The sequence below is a fragment of the Ipomoea nil genome, unplaced genomic scaffold (genome assembly GCF_001879475.1).
Source record: "Ipomoea nil cultivar Tokyo-kokei standard unplaced genomic scaffold, Asagao_1.1 scaffold0805, whole genome shotgun sequence".
Taxonomy (NCBI): domain Eukaryota; kingdom Viridiplantae; phylum Streptophyta; class Magnoliopsida; order Solanales; family Convolvulaceae; genus Ipomoea; species Ipomoea nil.
The window spans coordinates 2,666,991-2,684,737 of NW_017617233.1; the positions used below are offsets into that span (position 1 = coordinate 2,666,991).

The 17,747-nt window shown below is 32.6% G+C and overlaps 1 protein-coding gene across 1 annotated transcript; it reads right to left on the bottom strand.

Annotated features, from left to right (window-relative positions):
• Positions 1-4,200: 4,200 nt before the first annotated feature.
• LOC109177940 (GDP-L-galactose phosphorylase 1-like) lies at positions 4,201-7,057 on the bottom strand. The gene is made up of 5 exons (XM_019327447.1): positions 6,402-7,057; positions 5,815-6,239; positions 5,436-5,621; positions 5,100-5,360; positions 4,201-4,801 (listed from the first exon to the last, which is right to left on the bottom strand). The coding sequence occupies exons 1-5, from the start codon at positions 6,520-6,522 to the stop codon at positions 4,451-4,453; spliced, it is 1,344 nt and encodes a 447-aa protein (XP_019182992.1). The 5' UTR covers positions 6,523-7,057; the 3' UTR covers positions 4,201-4,450.
• Between the last annotated feature and the right edge of the window lie 10,690 nt (positions 7,058-17,747).

Here is a 17,747-nt window from a genome sequence, read left to right on the forward strand (position 1 = left end):
GGTTTTTGTGAATTCCCGAGAAATCGCACAAAATAACCAACAAAGAGTGTTAACGGTAAACATTATGAGAACAGGACAACAATTGATTTGTTTCAAAGGAAAATATTACATATATTCCCAACTGTTACTTACACACACAAAATTTTGATGTACGCACTTGTTGAAAGTTATTTTCAGATTGAAAATAATAATTGTTCCCAAAAGATTAAATTCACAACCCTAATAATCCCCTAACCCAGCTGAACATAGAGGCTAGACATTTTTTATTTTTTTAATATCTAAGAGGAAGGGGGAAACCCAAATAACAACTTATATAGAGATATATGTATTCCACCACAGGGGAACCCAGCCAAATCATCCTCTAAGTAGCCTCTAATTATGTCAGGAGGCTCAGGAAGTCTATACAGACCATCACTAAAATGTCGAGAAAGTTTAGCAAGTGCATAAGCTACATAATTCTGTTCTCGGGTGATGTGCGTAACCTGCCAAATTTCGAAGTTTCGAAGCTCTTTTCTGCATGCAATCAGAATGTTGTGTGCTGCAATACGAGAGGGATTGTCGCTGTTAATAAAATCGGCTGCTTCCTTCGAATCACTTTCGAACAGCACCCGATTGAAACCCAAGTCTGCAGAAAGTTGAATTCCTTTGAGCAAAGCCCATGCCTCTGCTTCCAGTGTAGTACAGTTACCGATGGTTGCCACAAAACCATACTTCCATTCCCCCAGACTATCTCTTATGCCCCCCTCCCCCCGCACCCAGCTGCGAAGGATGACGGGATGACTGATCCATCAATGTTAACTTTGATCACATTGTCAGGAGGCTTTGTCCAACAGAACTTTTTCCAATCCAGCGAATTACCTGCCGGTTTAGATCCCCTTACTCTATCAAATGCGCCTATAATTTCGTTCACCTGGGCCCTTATAATTGCAGTTTTCGACTCAATCGGGATCACTTTACCATTAAAGATAGCATCGTTGCGTCACTTCCACACCCACCATGCCGTGACTGCAAAGATGGTACTGTCATGGCATGGATGACTGCCTTTGTCTTTGAGGGTGGTACCTTCATCGATCCAACTTGTAAACGGCCGATTCCTAAGCCTTTCATGCACCATGGGTAGAGTAACCTTCCAAACTTCCTCCGCTGCCAGGCAGAGACGCATGACATGGTTAGTATCCTCAGTGCAGTCCATACATAGCCAACATTTATCATTATTGGTTAATCCACGCTTGGTCCGGTTCAGGTTAGTCATTATTCTTTCATGCCTTAGCAACCATAGGAAGAAGTGAATCTGATTGGGGATCTTAAGTTTCCAAATGCTATTCCACTTGGTAGCATCCAAAGACTCCCTCGCGCCCAGAGCAATGTTGTAAGCCGAGCTAACAGAGAAGAGTCCGTTGGGTTTGAATTCCCAACCAATTAAATCCGAGGCCTCCGGTTCTTCACAAAGTATAAAAGTAGTCAGCTTTCTGAGTATTCTAGTAGGGAGGAGATGATTTACCTGATCCCAGTGCCAGCCCAAATTGGGAATCCAGTAGCTAGATACGGTCCTCGTCAAATCGGCAGAAGAGATCCCTATAATCAGTTCATTTAAAGGCCTGCTTTCTAGCCATTTGTCCACCCAAAATAGAGTGCTCGAACCATTTCCCCTCCAAGCGTTTGAATTGTTGCTTTTGAGCTGCCATGACGCCCAGTCCGATGATCTAACACCATATTTCGCTTTGAGTAGTTTTACCCAAAGACAGTCCTCATCTTGAACTATTCTCCAACCAAGTTTTGCTAAAAAAGACAGATTCATATGTTTCAGGCTTTGTAACCCCAGTCCACCATTGGACTTGATGTGCGTAATGGTCTCCCAGTTGACAAGGTGACATTTCCTTGCCTCCTCCGTGCTACCCCAGAGGAAGTCACAAATTAGTTTTTCTATAGCAGCGAGAACTCCAACTGGGATCAACATAGATTGCATAGTAAAATACGGGATGGAAGTGAGAACCGATTGAGCTAGGGCGTGACATCCAGCCAACGATAATGACTTTGATTTCCAGCCTGCAAGACAGGATTGAACTTTCTCTAGAATTCCGGTAAAGCTATCGCTCTTCACTCTCTCATGAATTGACGGGACACCCAAGTATCTTCCCATATCAGTAATATTCGGTATGCCTGTTGCTTCCATGATGCTTTGCTGTTCTGCCACAGGTGTGTTCTTTGAGAAAAATAAGGAGGACTTTTGAAGACTGATTTTTTGGCCTGATGCTGAGCAGAAAATATCAATGCAACTTTTCATCTCCAGTGCCTGTTCAATCGTTGATTCGCCAAAGAAGATGAGATTGTCTGCCCAGTTGCCTTCTCCGGTGAGGAGGCAGTGTTGCCTTCTCACCGGAAAAGGTGACGTTTAGTTTTTATTTTATTTTATTTTAAATTAATAATTTGATTATAAAAAATATATATATAAAATAAATATTAGTCTTTGACCACATTAAATGATGGTGGTGCAAATAATAATTTTTAATGAGCATCACCTATAAAGTGGTTTGACTATTAAATAGGTGGTGCAAATAGTAAAAGAGGTGGAGTGAATAGAATTTCCAAAAATATAACTTTGTTGAAAAAAATTAGTAATCAATGTTACTTTGAAAATGTAATGATTAAATTCCAAAAAAGAAAAAGTTATTAAATATTTAATTTGTCTACATACACATTTTAATGAAAGTTTTTTAAATGAGTAACTTGTCTGTAAGATCGTTCCACAGATCCTTATTTATAAGACAGGTTAGATCAATATAGAAATGTAATATTTATACTAAAAAATGTAATACTAATTAGGAATGAGATGTTGCATATAACGAAAAGTGTAAAATTTTTGTTGAAAAATGTAATACTTTTAAATCAAAATGTAAAAGTATTACAACTTTTTTCAAAAAGTACTTATAAGTAACAAATACTTTATTCATTCTTAGTATTAATATTACATTTTCATCTTGACCAACTCATTTCACGGGCAAAAATCAGACAATCTCACACAAATTTTTACCTTCCCTGCCCTTCCTAATTTGAAATATCTTTCTCACTTTTCAAGTAATCATATTCTCATTTGGTTGAAACTTTCTAAAGCCCAAATGTGAACAAAACTAATAACTTTTTTACCAATCATTATTTGGTCCATACAAACTTGTGGACCATATTTTGTATACTGTAAAATAATGTATATTTAATATAAAAATAATGTATATTCAGTAGAAAAATAATGTACATTATTTTTGTACTAAGTATACATTATATTGTATAATGTACATTCAGTACAAAAATAATGTACATTTAGTATATTAAAAATGTACCTTTTGTTATGATCCACATAACATTGTGTGGACCATGGTCCACACAATAATTTGCCCCTTTTTACCTACAAAACTAGGCGATTAAACTTTTATACTTTGTGTAATTAGATCATTGAACAAAAAAAAAAAAATTATGCAATTGAACCATTAATGCTATACTCTATGCGAGTAGCATTATTAGTAGGTAAACAACAAGTTTCCAATAATCCGATAATATGACATTGACACATTTAATTACTATTGAATTGTTTTTCTTTATCTTTCATACTACACAAGTAGAATTCAAAGTATTCCAATAATCTCAGTATGGTATGTGCTTAAAAGTGTCTCTTATAATTAGAACATGCTCAAGACACTTTGTGGTCAGACAAAAAAAAAATATTCATTATTGAATGATTATATTTAATTACTTATTGTACATTGAATGTATATGCATGTATCTTTCATACGACTCTCATAGTTAATGGTAATGATTAATCTGTATATTCAATCACATTTTGAATGTCTGTTTAATCTTATAAAATTAAAAGAAGAATTTATAATATTAAATTTTAGTGACATTAAGTGGTTCTTCCAAATGAAAAGTACCGAGGACGATATTGACTATTTATGCTTCGGTAGATTGAGAAGTAGTTATGAACAGATACTACATTGTAACAGAGTCAGTAGTACTCACAAAAAAAAAAAAAAAAAAAAAAAAAAAAAGAAAGTGAGTCGCTGGTTCAACATTGCTCTTTGTTCATATCGAAACCCATTTATCAAACGATAATCCTTTTCAAGACAAATGTAAACACAAAAATCTTGTTGTGCAGAGGACTTAGGATTAATCTGGCGTAAGCTTGAAAACAAATATTAAAAAAAAAAATAAAAAATCAATCAGGGTTAACATAACATACAACAGAAGGTCATTTTCAGAATTTCAGGGTTCCACCCAACCACAAACACAATCCATTTGACCAAATCTGTAATAGACCTAACGTATCCAAACAAATTTCTGAAAATGAACCATTCCCATTGCCCTTCAGTGTAGCACCAGACAGGCTCGATGTAAACCGAGAGTTCGGGACACCTACCTACCCCTTGGTTGGTGCCACTGCCGCCTTCGCCTTTAGAATCTAACAGAATTTCAGCGTAGCACCCGACAGTCTCGAGGTAAACGACAGCTCATTTGTGGCGGTCCACGAGGCTTCAGGGTACGTTTCCCACGGTTGGGAGCCGCCATTGCTACACTCGGAGTCCAACAGCAAATCAGCAGCTCGAGAAACATAAGCCTTCACTTCTTCAAACCTTTCCTCCGACAAAGAAACCTCAGAAAGCAGCCTCCATGCATAGTCCTCCGACGCATCATCGTAATCCTCTCTCCTCTTCAACACCATATGCCCACTAATTTCCCAAACAGCGGGGTTCACCCAAGTATCCAAGATTTCTTGATCGATTTTCCCACATGCTTGTTTCTCTGCATAACACTTTGAAAATTCACCAAAAGAATGAGTTCCTTCTTTTATCCGCAGAGAATTAAGTTCAAAGATAAGAGAACTGATTATAAATATCCCCCTCCATACTTCTAAAGTTCAGCATATCATTAATAAATGCAACAGAAAGTTATCGAAATCCATGTAAAGATTAGACTACCTCAAAGGAACAAGCAATCAGACAAACCATGTTTCCGTATTTTCAGAATTTCACTGAAGAAAAGTGTACGTTTCACCGACTCACATATATGGAAAACTCACGAGAGCTTAAAAAGACGGAGTTGGAATGTACCTGAGGAAAGAGAAATACTTTGTTCCCACGTTCAGAAATGAGAAGGTTAAAAGGAATATTATTATTTTGAAGGGAAATACAAGAATTCGCAACAGCATCAGATAAATCACGCACTGTACTCCCGCCCTCGAAGAGAAGAGCACGGGCAGGGTAATTTAATAGCTGAGAGACTACAATTCCACCATCACCCTGCTCCCTCCCCCTCATTATCTCGCGAGTTGGGGTTTTCTCGACAGGAAAAGGAACTTGTAAGTAATACGCCTGCAAAGAACAGAATTAGATCGACTTATATGTACCAAAACATTACCTTTCCAACATACGGGATGAAGAAGTTACCTGGAAGTGGAGGTGGTTAATGGTGGCAAAGGCGCCCAAACTATTATAACCAACCCTGAAGAAGGGATCGGCTGCTTCCTTAGCCAAGTGCATTGCAACGAAGAAGCTATCATGGTCAATCCTCTGAGGCAAGCAATCAAGAACCCGAGGAATCAAAAGCACATGTCCGTACTCAATAGGACTCACCTGAAGAACGAAACATCATAAACCAAAGGAATAAGGGTCAAACAGGCCACTGAACTGCACACCAAACTACAATTAGGCCATCAAACTCAAAAAAGATGCAATTAGGTCCCTGAACTACACAAATTCATGCAATCAGGTCTAAAATGACTTGTTACTATATTACCGACACACAAAAGGCCCAAAAAAGCCTTACATTGATAGCAAGAACAGTAGGCGAACCAGAACGAGCATCAACTAGTCCACTAGGCAAGTAATGGGATTTGCAGTCATTGCTCGGTTCAAATCTGAAAAGCACTTCTTCCTGGCCTATTTTCGTAAAGTTGAACTTATTCTCATCAAAAGGCTGAAGAACCTGATCAACACGAAACTCTGTAGGCCTTTTCTTCAGATGACGCCCCTCATTGAGCTGTGCAATGAAACCGAACGTGCCAGGAATAATTTTTGTCTCACACGAAGTCACATCATACCGGAATAATCCCCGGCTCATTCGCTCCTCCCACTGTCCAAGCAACAAATCACTTAGAAAGGAAATCGGACACTCCCCATAACTCAAGTAGTTCCAATCACCATCACACTTATGCTCATCATTCTTGAATGCAAATAATGGAAGGCAGGAAACTGAAACAAGCAAGTAAACATCATTCAAATACACGATAAAGGAAGAAGGTGATCAAAACAAGTTTTATTTTTTATACATTAGGTTTCGACCCAACTAATTCAGATGACAGATTATATATGCTACATTCTATGAAATCGAATTGAAATAGAAAATATGTATACCAGGCAAGCAGCATTGTCCGAGGCAATTGCGGCCGCAACCAAGGGATTCCGGTTTGGAATCCTCAGGGGCGTCGTCCTGGTAGTTGGAGACGACGGTTGGAACCCTCTTGATAGTCAACATCAATATGTATCTAACCTTTGTATGTACTACTGTGAGGATTAAAAAAAAGAAAAACAAACAAACAAATCCAGGGAAGAGAATTAACAAGTTACAGCAGAAACCAGGGGAAAAGAAATGGAGAGAAGGGAGTGGGGACTTCCGCCGGCGAGGAAGAGGAGGTCGGAAGGGGAGCCCCCTTCGGAGGGTAAGGCGCCCCTGCCGCCGTGAGGGGAAGGGATCTGGCGCTTGTCGCCCACCAGAACGAGATTGCGAGAAAAGGGTCTACGGCGGTGATGGATTTGGAAGGTGGGATTGGGAGGCAGGGATCCAAGAAGAGCCACCGTGATTGAAGATCTCCGAGAATGAAACACACTACTACAACAATCCAACCATGGGAGAAGAAACTTGTTTAATTTAATTTCCTCCCTCGCGTTACAAATGAAGACTTTTACAGGTGCTGAATCCTTGGAAAAAGGGGTCAGCACTCCGATGATTTCTCGCGGTTCGCCGCTTTGCGGAAAACAAACGGAAGAGAAAGCTACTTCGTCGTATTCATTTTTCTACTTATTCCCTTTTAGTATTTCTTTTTATTAACTCAACAAATTTATAAAATTTTAATTTTATGAATTCTTCTTTTCATACCTCCTCCTACTACTACATCGCCAATTTATATTATGGACCAAAATCCACATAATATTATGGACTTTAGATTGAAACGACAAAGTACAAAATTTATACTCGTAAAGTATAAAATTTCATAATACAAGATATAAAAAATTACAACACAAAACACATATACATGTTATATATTAATTATTTTTCAACTAATAATATTTAGTAAACTTACAACTTATTTTACCATAACTAATTGTCTACTATACACCAAGAAATGAAATTCTTTCTAAAAAATAATTTTCAAAATTTCATTTTAAATAATAGTTCTTCATTTAAAAATATCTTTCCTAATTAGATATTCTAAGGACCCTAGTAGGGTCTTTCACTGGAAAGGAATTGTCTACTATAATAAAGCTAGACCATTTTGGAAAAAAAAAATTTATTTTCATTTTCTCGCCCAGTGAAAACGACGTAGTTTTGATAGATTTGTAGGATATTAAAATTAGCAGGCATGAATGCATTTATTGTGTTTACATTTCCTGCAAAAAATAAAGTATGCTTAAAATTTTCAAAAACAACGTGTTATATATACATGTCATTCAAATGAATATATCCAACAAATATTTTAAATATTAGCTCAAAAATATTAATATTATCTAAAATAAATTTTAGGTGAACTTAGTAGGTTATTGGTTCGAATATATTTTTTAGCTATTATGTTATATACTAATATACATATATAACTTTTGTTTAGTTATCAAATGTAAAAATCTTACATATATTAGACATAAAAGTTTTTTTTTTTTTAAATCCATTTAAACCAAACATATGTAAAAATATTTTAAATATATGATCTAAAAATCACTTGAAATTAAACGTGTGTTAATTTTATAACGTTAATCTAAAAAATAAATTTGAAAAAATAAGTGATAGTAAACAAGTTTTCTAAACAGAAAACAGAGAATGAAAACAGAGAATAATTTCCTGCTAGCAAACGGACCATAATGTTAGACTAAATTTAATGAAGGTAGTGCAAATACCAATTTTCTATTTACACCACTTATAAAGCTATCACACCTATCAAAGAGTGGTGTAAATAGCCATTATGGTGGTGCAAATAGAATTTCACTTCAAAACACGTTGTTTTTGAAAATTTTAAGCATACTTTATTTTTTGCAGGAAATGTAAACACAATAAATGCATTCATGCCTGCTAATTTTAATATCCTACAAATCTATCAAAACTACGTTGTTTTCACTGGGCGGGAAAATGAAAATAATTTTTTTTTTTTCCAAAATGGTCTAGCTTTATTATAGTAGACAATTAGTTATGGTAAAATAAGTTGTAAGTTTACTAAATATTATTAGTTGAAAAATAATTAATATATAACATGTAAATAGCAACACCCCTATTTACACCACCTATAAGATTGTTGCACTTTTTGTCATTTTTACCATTTCAATGTGATTTACACCTACTTTTGACTAGATGATGGTACAAATAGCAACACTCGTTTTGGTTGCAGATGACTTTTACAATCTCCAAGACTAACATTAAAAATATTTGATGCACCGGCGTTCTATAGGTGCTATGCAACAACGGTGAACCAGAACGCACCAGCTCATTAAATTGTAAAGTCAAATTTGACTGAACCCTTTTATGCAAATTATAATAATTTTAATATAGTATAATTATAATTATTTTTTATTAAAAATAATTATTATAACCAATTCAAACTAAATAATATTAATCAAATTTATTTTCCTCGACCTTTGATCCAGTTTACGATGACGGGTTTTTTGTCGGAGTAGTAGTTGCATGCGATGTCGATGATCTTGATGTATGGAAAGTTGTTCTGGACAACATAATCTGACCTTCAAAACTAGCTCCACTTCTCCTACAACATAATCTGACCCCAAATTTGAATCCAGTTTTTAGAACATCACCTCTACACCAATAAGAAAACACGCCATCAATGAGGACGACATCATTGTCTTCTTCGAGTTGGGTATCGAGGAATTGTTTATTGACCTTTAAACAATTCCTAATCTGACCTTTAAACAATTCCTAAGAAGATTATCAAAATTTTCACCGCTGTTGTATAGCACATTAGCACCTATACACAATGCCAGTGAATCAAATATTTTCTCTTAATTAATTGGAGATGAATTTAAAATTCAAAATAACTATTTACATGAACATGTACACATACGTGAACACTATAAATAAGTCATCATACCACAACCAATACTACAAAATTTGTTCCTACTACAATCAATTAATCAATTAATGATGAAAGTGACGGAGTATGGAGGATGGCCGTGGTTGGAATTGGAAGAAAGTTAACCATTCATTTCTCGATCATCTTAGATTTCTTAGGGAGCTTTATACCATACAATATGAGAAAAATGAATATTTATGAGAGATGGAAAACTCAACTGATAAGTTTTATATTTTCTCAGTCTTTACTTTCTTTGCTACTTTAACCGATTAGGTGCAAGAAACAAGCTGGCTCAACATTAATAAATGAAAAGTTCAGTGTATCATAAGAACTTCCATGTGCCACTAGGCGTCGGATATATGCAATATGTTAAATCATATTAACATTAGTTTGACACATACTATATATAATAGCTATACATGTACATAATACCTATAGTTTAACATTTATTAACTGAATGCACATAATATATTAATTACAAATACATAATATATTAATTGTGTAAATACATAGTATATTAATTATATATACACAATATGTTAATTGTAATGGATACATAATTTATTAACTAAAAGTATATAATATGTTAATTACGAAATGTTTTATTATTATTATTATTATTATTTTTGAGAAACAAATGAGTTTTGACCCAACCCAAAAATCTTTTGGGCCATGATTACCGACGAGCCCAATATACGTCAAGTGAAGCCCAAGTTATTTCATAAAAAATCATGGACAATATTTTTCATAATGGCTGTGAGCGGCAAATTATTTTGTGGACCCGAATTTAAAAATTCACAATTTATATACTGAATATTCATAATTAACATATTGAATATTTACAATTTTATATACTAAATATTAACAATTTATTTATTTATTATTATTATTATTATGAAGCAAATTAAAACAAAGTAAACACAAGTATTTGGCAAGCAAAGTAAGGGTAAATTTGTCCATTCATTATATTTTTCTTCCCATCCGACATGGAATATAAATTCTTGTGGGAAGGGGTGGTAATTGCAATTCTCTCCAAACAAATAAGGAAATTTATCTCCGTAGTGTGGAGGTTCGAATCTCACTGGAAACATGTATGGGGATCGGAAAAGGCCCAAAGATGATAGAAGGTCTGGATTGGATCCCTTATGTGCACATAAAGACTAGCTGGTGATTTGAGCTGATTGCACGACTCGTGATTTATCTCCGCAGTGATTCTAGGGGTTGGTCTTGTGAGCTTAGGATTAGTCCGCCGAAACTGAGATTACCTTAAGCTTTAAAAAAAAAAAAAGAAGAAGACAATTTTAGAAGTTAAGGAGTTATGTAGGAAATGAATTGAAATCTCCATGTACCAAACAACCCGATCAAGTTTCAATTTCATCTATAAAATTGAATGAAGAAATAGGATTCACATAAGTGATTTTCAGTATATTTGGATTAAGGCTTAGCATAGCTAAGTATTACACAGGTAAATTAAATGTATTTTGGATTAGGTAGGAAATGAATTGAAATCTCTATGTACCAAACAACCAGATGATAATGTATTACGGAGTATTAAATTATTTTTTTGGAGCCAAGGACCTTGTGGTCTAGTGGCACCGAGTTAATATCTTATATGGGAGGTTGTGAGTTTTTTTTTTTTTTTTTTTTTTTTTGAAAGCAAAATAGGGCGAAATTTTATTATTGAATATGCGTAATAATAAAATCAGGAGGGACATCGTCCCAAAACATAGTAATATCCTGGTCATAGACCTTTGATGCTAGAGTATGAGCAATAATATTTAAACGCCTAGGAATAAAACGTAACTGACATGTAGTAAATTGCGCCATAGTCACCTGACACTCATGGACAACAATACCAACATACGATCTAGGCTGCGAACCAACTTTGTGAAGGTGGGGATACTGCATTGTAACAGAGTCAGTAGTACTCAAAAAAGTTAATTTCATTTTTGGTCATTGATTTACAGGTGACGGACCTTTTTAGTCATTTTTTATTAGAACATCCACATTTAGTCCTAGTATTATTGTGGCATGACAATTTTTAGTCCTCCTTCAACAAAATCGTGGAAATATCGATAAATACAAAGACATTTCAATTATATATATATATATATATATATATATATATATATATATATATATATATATATATATATATATATATATATATATATATATATATATATATATATATAAAGTAGGTTGAACCGCTATATTTTTTATGTTTATTTTTTTGAAAAAATTTATAATTGAATACTGAAATGCTATTGTATTTAACGATATTTAAACTGTTTTGTTGATAAAGGACCAAAAATGGTCATGTCACAATAATACTAGGACCAAAAGTGGATGTTTTAATAAAAAATGACTTAAAATGAATTGTGACCTATAAATCTATGACAAAATATGAAATTATCTCTACTAAAAAAATTAATTTTTTGGAGAAGTTGATGTGTTAGAAATTCCAAAGTTGAAAAAATCCTTCATAAAAGGCTTCTCTTTATTAAATAAGCACTATCAAATCTTACGAGATCATTATATTTTTTCTCTAAATTAGGAATCTTTTGGTAAGATTTGGTATTACTTATTTAAAGATAAGTCTTTTCACTCTTTTTAGTCTTTTGTGAAATTAAAAATTTTTTAACTTTGAATTTCAAACACGACAAATTCTCCAAACATTAATTATATAGTATTGGTTGATTGTCATTATCATCGAATTATTAACTAAATTGATGCATGAAAGAAATCCTACCATAAGGCTAAAAAATTTATATTGAATAAAGAAACAATTAATACATCTTCAAAGAAAGAAGACTAGGGAGAGAAAGAGAAGAAAAAAGGTTGGAGGGGATGAAAGAAGCTTTCTTCAGAAAGAAAATTCTCTCTAAAAAAAGTAAGAGAGGACTGAGGGGATTCCGTTTGTGCAAGCAATCAATCGTCATTTTGATTGTCGAGGCACCAATGATTTTTTTTTTTTTATATAAATAAATTGTTATTATTTATTTTAATTTAATATTCAAAATTTTTATTTCTCATTTCAAAAATTATTTTATTTATTTGCTTAAATCTATCTTGATTTAACATTGAAATTTGAAATTTATTTATATATACATTTAAGTTTAAAATTATAATTATAAATTAAAAATTATAATTATAATAAAAAGTGAATGAAATAATAGATGATGCAAAGTAATGTAACCCACAAGATGGGGAGAAAAAGAAAGAATGGTTAGAGATGCCATTAACTAACACCTTATTTTGTAAACTTAGTGAAAATGGTAACAGATAGTCAACCAATAAATTAACAATCCTTAAATATGACATCATTTTTATAAGTTGTGTGGAGAGTTGACGCGACAGACACCGTTCCGTCCGTCTAATCCCGTTACAGTTTATTATTATTATTATTATTATTATTATTATTATTATTATTATTATTATTATTATTATTATTATTTTATAATACTTGTGTTTTATGTGTATTATGTTAAAAGTTTACATTTATTTTGTCAAGAGTTTCTGTGTATTATGTTAAACTTCTAATTTTTTTTTAATTTTATTTTAACACTTGTGTTTTATGTGTATTCTGTTAGGAGTATATGTGTATTCTGTTATGCATTTATGTGTATTATGTTAAAAGTTTATGTGTATTATGTTAAGAATTTATCTGTATTATGTTAAGAGTTTGTGTATTATGTATTATGTGTAATATGTTAAGAGTTTATGTGTATTCTACTATACAATTCTATCTATCAGAAACATGTTTTTTTTTTTTTTTTTTTTAATTTTTAGAAGTTAACGGCAGAAACGGGAAACGACGTCGTTTTGGCCAGGGCGCACGTCGTTTTGGCCAGGGCGCACAATGCATTGTGCGCCCTGGTGCACGATATAATTTGCCATAAATTAAACTTGGGAACATAAAACTTGATAGAGATATTTGGATGGATGGTTATACTATGGATCGGGGTGCATTTTGCAAGGTGAACCAAGTTAAATTTTTTTTTTTCCAACTTAAGCTTATTTTATTTATATCTTTTTTTTTATACAAACAAAATTAATATATAAAAATATATCAATGGAAAGCTCTAATTAAGATTTTCTAAATGACACCCATATTGATAGTTTTATTAGATTTTTTTTATTCCTGAGTTTTCTTAATGAAATTTAGTTTCTTGCTTCAAAAAAATTAATACTAAGTCACTATATTAGCTTCAGTTTCAATATACTATTGGTTCATTTTTAAAATACTATAGGTTTATTTTTACAATAATAATGCAAATAAATCATTATACCGATAAACATTAAATAAGGGTTTGTTTGGAAACTCAATAATGACTTCTGAAAGTCATTTTCTAGATTTTCATTTATTTCAGTATTCAAAGAAAATAAAGTCAATAAAAAATAATCATTCTGGTCAACGAAAAAAATGCACAATTTGATAGAAAAAGTCTTAGGTTTTTGTTGTCAGAAGACATTTTTTGAATTATTTAATTTCTCATCTCCGTAATCTTTCCAAGCTAGTTTTTGAATTATTATTATTACCACATCAAATACTCCAACCATACTAAAAAAGTATATTAATATGAGTATTATTTAAAAGATTTCAACGTGATATTTTTTAATAATATATCTTTAATATTGATTTTATTTGTACAAAAAGTAGAGACTAATATGTTTAAGTGAGATTTGACAAATTGATGTCATTTTATATCCCAAATTGGTTATGCAATTATGCATTACCTCTACTGTCCTATCACTCCTATGTGAAGACCATGAAACTTGTGTTTCACCTACAATTCTACAAATGATAAAATTGATACATTAAAGAATATTTGACAAAACTTTGAGGGTGTGTTTGGTTCGCACATAGGAATTGAAATCGGAATGGGTATCAAATATTTGGTAATGGTAATGGGTTTTAGTGAAAGTATTTAACATGTTTGGTAGTAGAGTGGAATGAGAATGGTTACTAATAGTAGTGCTTGAGAATGAATAAGGGAATGAAACCCTTATTGTATTTGGGTATGAGTTTTCCAATTGATGGGGTATTCGAAATTCATAATAGTGTTCTAAAAACCTATCAACCAAACAACAACAATCACTTTCATACCTATTCCTATGGGCAAAATCCACCAACCAAACACATCCTGAGTGTCAAGATTTTACCATGTTAGGAATATATGTAAAATGATGAGTAATAGTCCAATAGTCATTGTATTCTCTTTTATTTATTTATTTTGAGGAAATATGCAATTATTGAAAACAAAACTGTACCAATGTTTGTATCAAATCAAACAGGATAAGTCAATGTGGGCTCCAAAATTTCAGCGAGCGCTGTACGTTCAAGTCCCCCATCTTAGATGAAAATTACCTACTCGTGTATATGGGTAAATCACGGTTAACAGTGTGGACTAGGGTTCAAAATGATGTTGTTTTGATGTTAATTAAATTTTTTTTTTTAGTTATTTCCGTGTGTGTTATAATAATGAACATTCTGGAATAAGATAACGTATTTTATGAGTTAGAATAACATACTTTATGTGTTAGAATAATGTAATTTATAAGTGATAGAATAATGAAATTTCTGAGGCAAGATAATGTTTTTATAACTTAGAATAATGTAATTTATGTGTTAGAATAATATATTTTATGAGTTTAAATAATATAATTTATGTGTGTTTGGACGGTGGTCCAGGCAGTTGTGTGGACCGTGTGGGATTGGTGTATAAGTAATTTATAATAATAATAATTATAGTATTTGCTCAACATGATTATACCGACATCGTTGATGTGGATGAGACCCAAACCTGTGACATTCTGTTTGGAATAGCCACAGTGATGCCATCAAACCACAAAACACTTGGATTATTATTATTATTATTGTTGTTGTTGGTGGTGGTGTTGTTGTTGTTGTTGTTGTTGTTGTTGTTGTTGTTGTTGTTGTTGTTGTTGTTGTTGTTGTTGTTGTTGTTGTTGTTGTTGTTGTTGTTATTATTATTATTATTATTATTATTATTATTATACATCAATGATTCAATAGATTATCAACACATACCAAATTTAATGACCGAAAGGAGTGGAAAATGCAATAATCTTTAATATAGTATATTTATTTCTTTGTTTTGTTTTACTTATCTCTTTTTTTTTTTTTTGAAGGGTAGTAACTGAATGCATTAATAATCAACAAAATAGGAAATATCGATCGGTGGCACAGAAAATCACGCCCCGAGACAAACGAAGAACCAGTTGCCCGTGCCAACACATGAGCTAGCTACCTGATTTGCTGACCTCTTAACATGGTGAACGGACACGTTCCCGATGTCATTTGTAATATCGCGACATGGTATGAAAGTATTATAAATTATGAAATTGTTATTTAGTATTGAAATAGTCAAATAAGTTTTTTTTTTACTTATTTATTTTAAATAAAATTATTATAAATTATGAAATTGTTATTTTAATTTTTATCATACCTTTTAATGTAATTCTAAATATATAAAATTTATTCACTAATAATATGCTAAATATTAAAAAAATTAAATTACAAAAAACTTGAATGAAACACTATTAACTAAATCAGACACATAAAAATCCAATAGGGTAGCTTAAGTGGCAAATGAGCTCTCTTTGTGGGGGTGAATTTTGGGATAATCCGGGTTCGATTCCCACAAGTGACGATTCCCTTTGGACCAGCTTCTGTGCCTCTCGAAGCGAACCGGATGGACCTGGACTGTTAAACGGACAGAGAAAGACCGGACCACAATGTGTGGCTAAAATATTACTCATCACGTGGTATGATATTGCACAAATTTTTCATGCGTGCTTTTACCCTGTTTAAATTTGAATCTTTATGATGTGGTAGATTGATATTGGTTCTGATTTTTGAGGGACTCATCTCATTTTTTTTTCTTTCCATTTCTGGACTCTTACAATTACTTCAAATTAGTTGAAATATCTATTGTTTGGTAACATAGTTATCTTATTAGCTAATGTTGACTTATTCGACCACTATTAGATGTTTTACTTGGTTAAACAGCAAATATAAGTGTTTGATTAATTAGTTTTTTGTAACAACTTATTGCTCTAATACACTAAAATTCAAAAAGGTGTTCAAATCATTTTTTTCCAATCAACTTTTTGAGAATGTCATTTTGCATGTAATCAGCTATTAGCTAACAGCTAATTTACCAAACATATTTCTACAATCAACTAGTCAAACTCACTAACCTAATCAGCTAACAACTATTTACCAAACATCCCTTATATTTTAACTAAAAAAATATTTTACACAAGACTTATTCCTATATATTTCTAATTTCTTATCAGAATTTACTCCATAGTTGGTATAACCATGCCACGGTGAGAATGTCGAACGTCGAGATGATAACGAGATCAATCATTATTCCATGAACCATGATCCACACATTTGTGTGAACAATAAATAAAAAATACATTTTTAATATATACTAAAAGTACATTATTTGTATACATAAAGTATATTATTTGAAAGTATATATATATATTTTTATATATTATCAAATAATGTACATTCAGTACATAAATAATGTACTTTTAGCATATTAAAAATGTATATTATATGCATAGTTTACACAACTATGTAGACCATGGTTCACACAAGAACTAATTTCACTTTTGGTCCCACGACTTTAGAGGTTCTATCATTTTTGGTGCACAACTTTAAATTTTTTCAATTTTGGTGTCTAACTTTGTTATTTTTATCAATTTTGGTCCTTTCGACCAAATTGGCTGCGAAATATTGCCGGATTTTACATTTTAGGGGCAAAATCGTCATCCCAAGGAAAGATATTCAATATCTAAACAAAAGAAAAATCATGTTAAGAGAAATATAAGAGTTTGGCAATCGTCGATGCTATAAATCTCATAGATCTGTGTCTAGTTTCCGTCCGTCTTCTCAATTATTCTCATCGATCAAACACCTATAGATATGATTTTAGAGTGATTTTGTTTAGATATTGAAGATGTTTCCTTGGGATGACGATTTTACCCCTAAAAATATATAATCCGGCAATATTTCGTCGTCAATTTGGTTGAAAGGACCAAAATTGATAAAAACAACAAAGTTAGGCACCAAAATTGAAAACTTTTAAAGTTGTGCACCAAAAGTGATAGATCCTCTAAAGTCGTGGGACCAAAAGTGAAATTAATTCGTTCACACAATAACTTTCCTAAAGGGATAAGGTAATTCAACTATTGCAGGGTTCACTTTTTTTTTTTGGAAATAAGTGTGGTTCAACATTAATTAGGATTTGTTTGGTAGGGAAAGAAACAAACGCCATAAGCCCATGGGGGGGGGGGGGGGGGGGGGGGGGACTAGGGAGGACCGTGGAGCATTTAAAGCTTAAGAGGGGTGGGGTGAGTCAGTCTTGTC

Bases quoted from the DNA above. Each gene is read 5' to 3' on its own strand.
- LOC109177940 (XM_019327447.1), bottom strand. From the start codon at position 6,522: ATGTTGACTATCAAGAGGGTTCCAACCGTCGTCTCCAACTACCAGGAC. The intron at 5,622-5,814 runs GTAAGGCTTTTT...TTCGTTCTTCAG, and splicing joins CTACTGTTCTTGCTATCAAT to GTGAGTCCTATTGAGTACGG. The intron at 5,361-5,435 runs GTAACTTCTTCA...TGTTCTTTGCAG, and splicing joins TTAACCACCTCCACTTCCAG to GCGTATTACTTACAAGTTCC.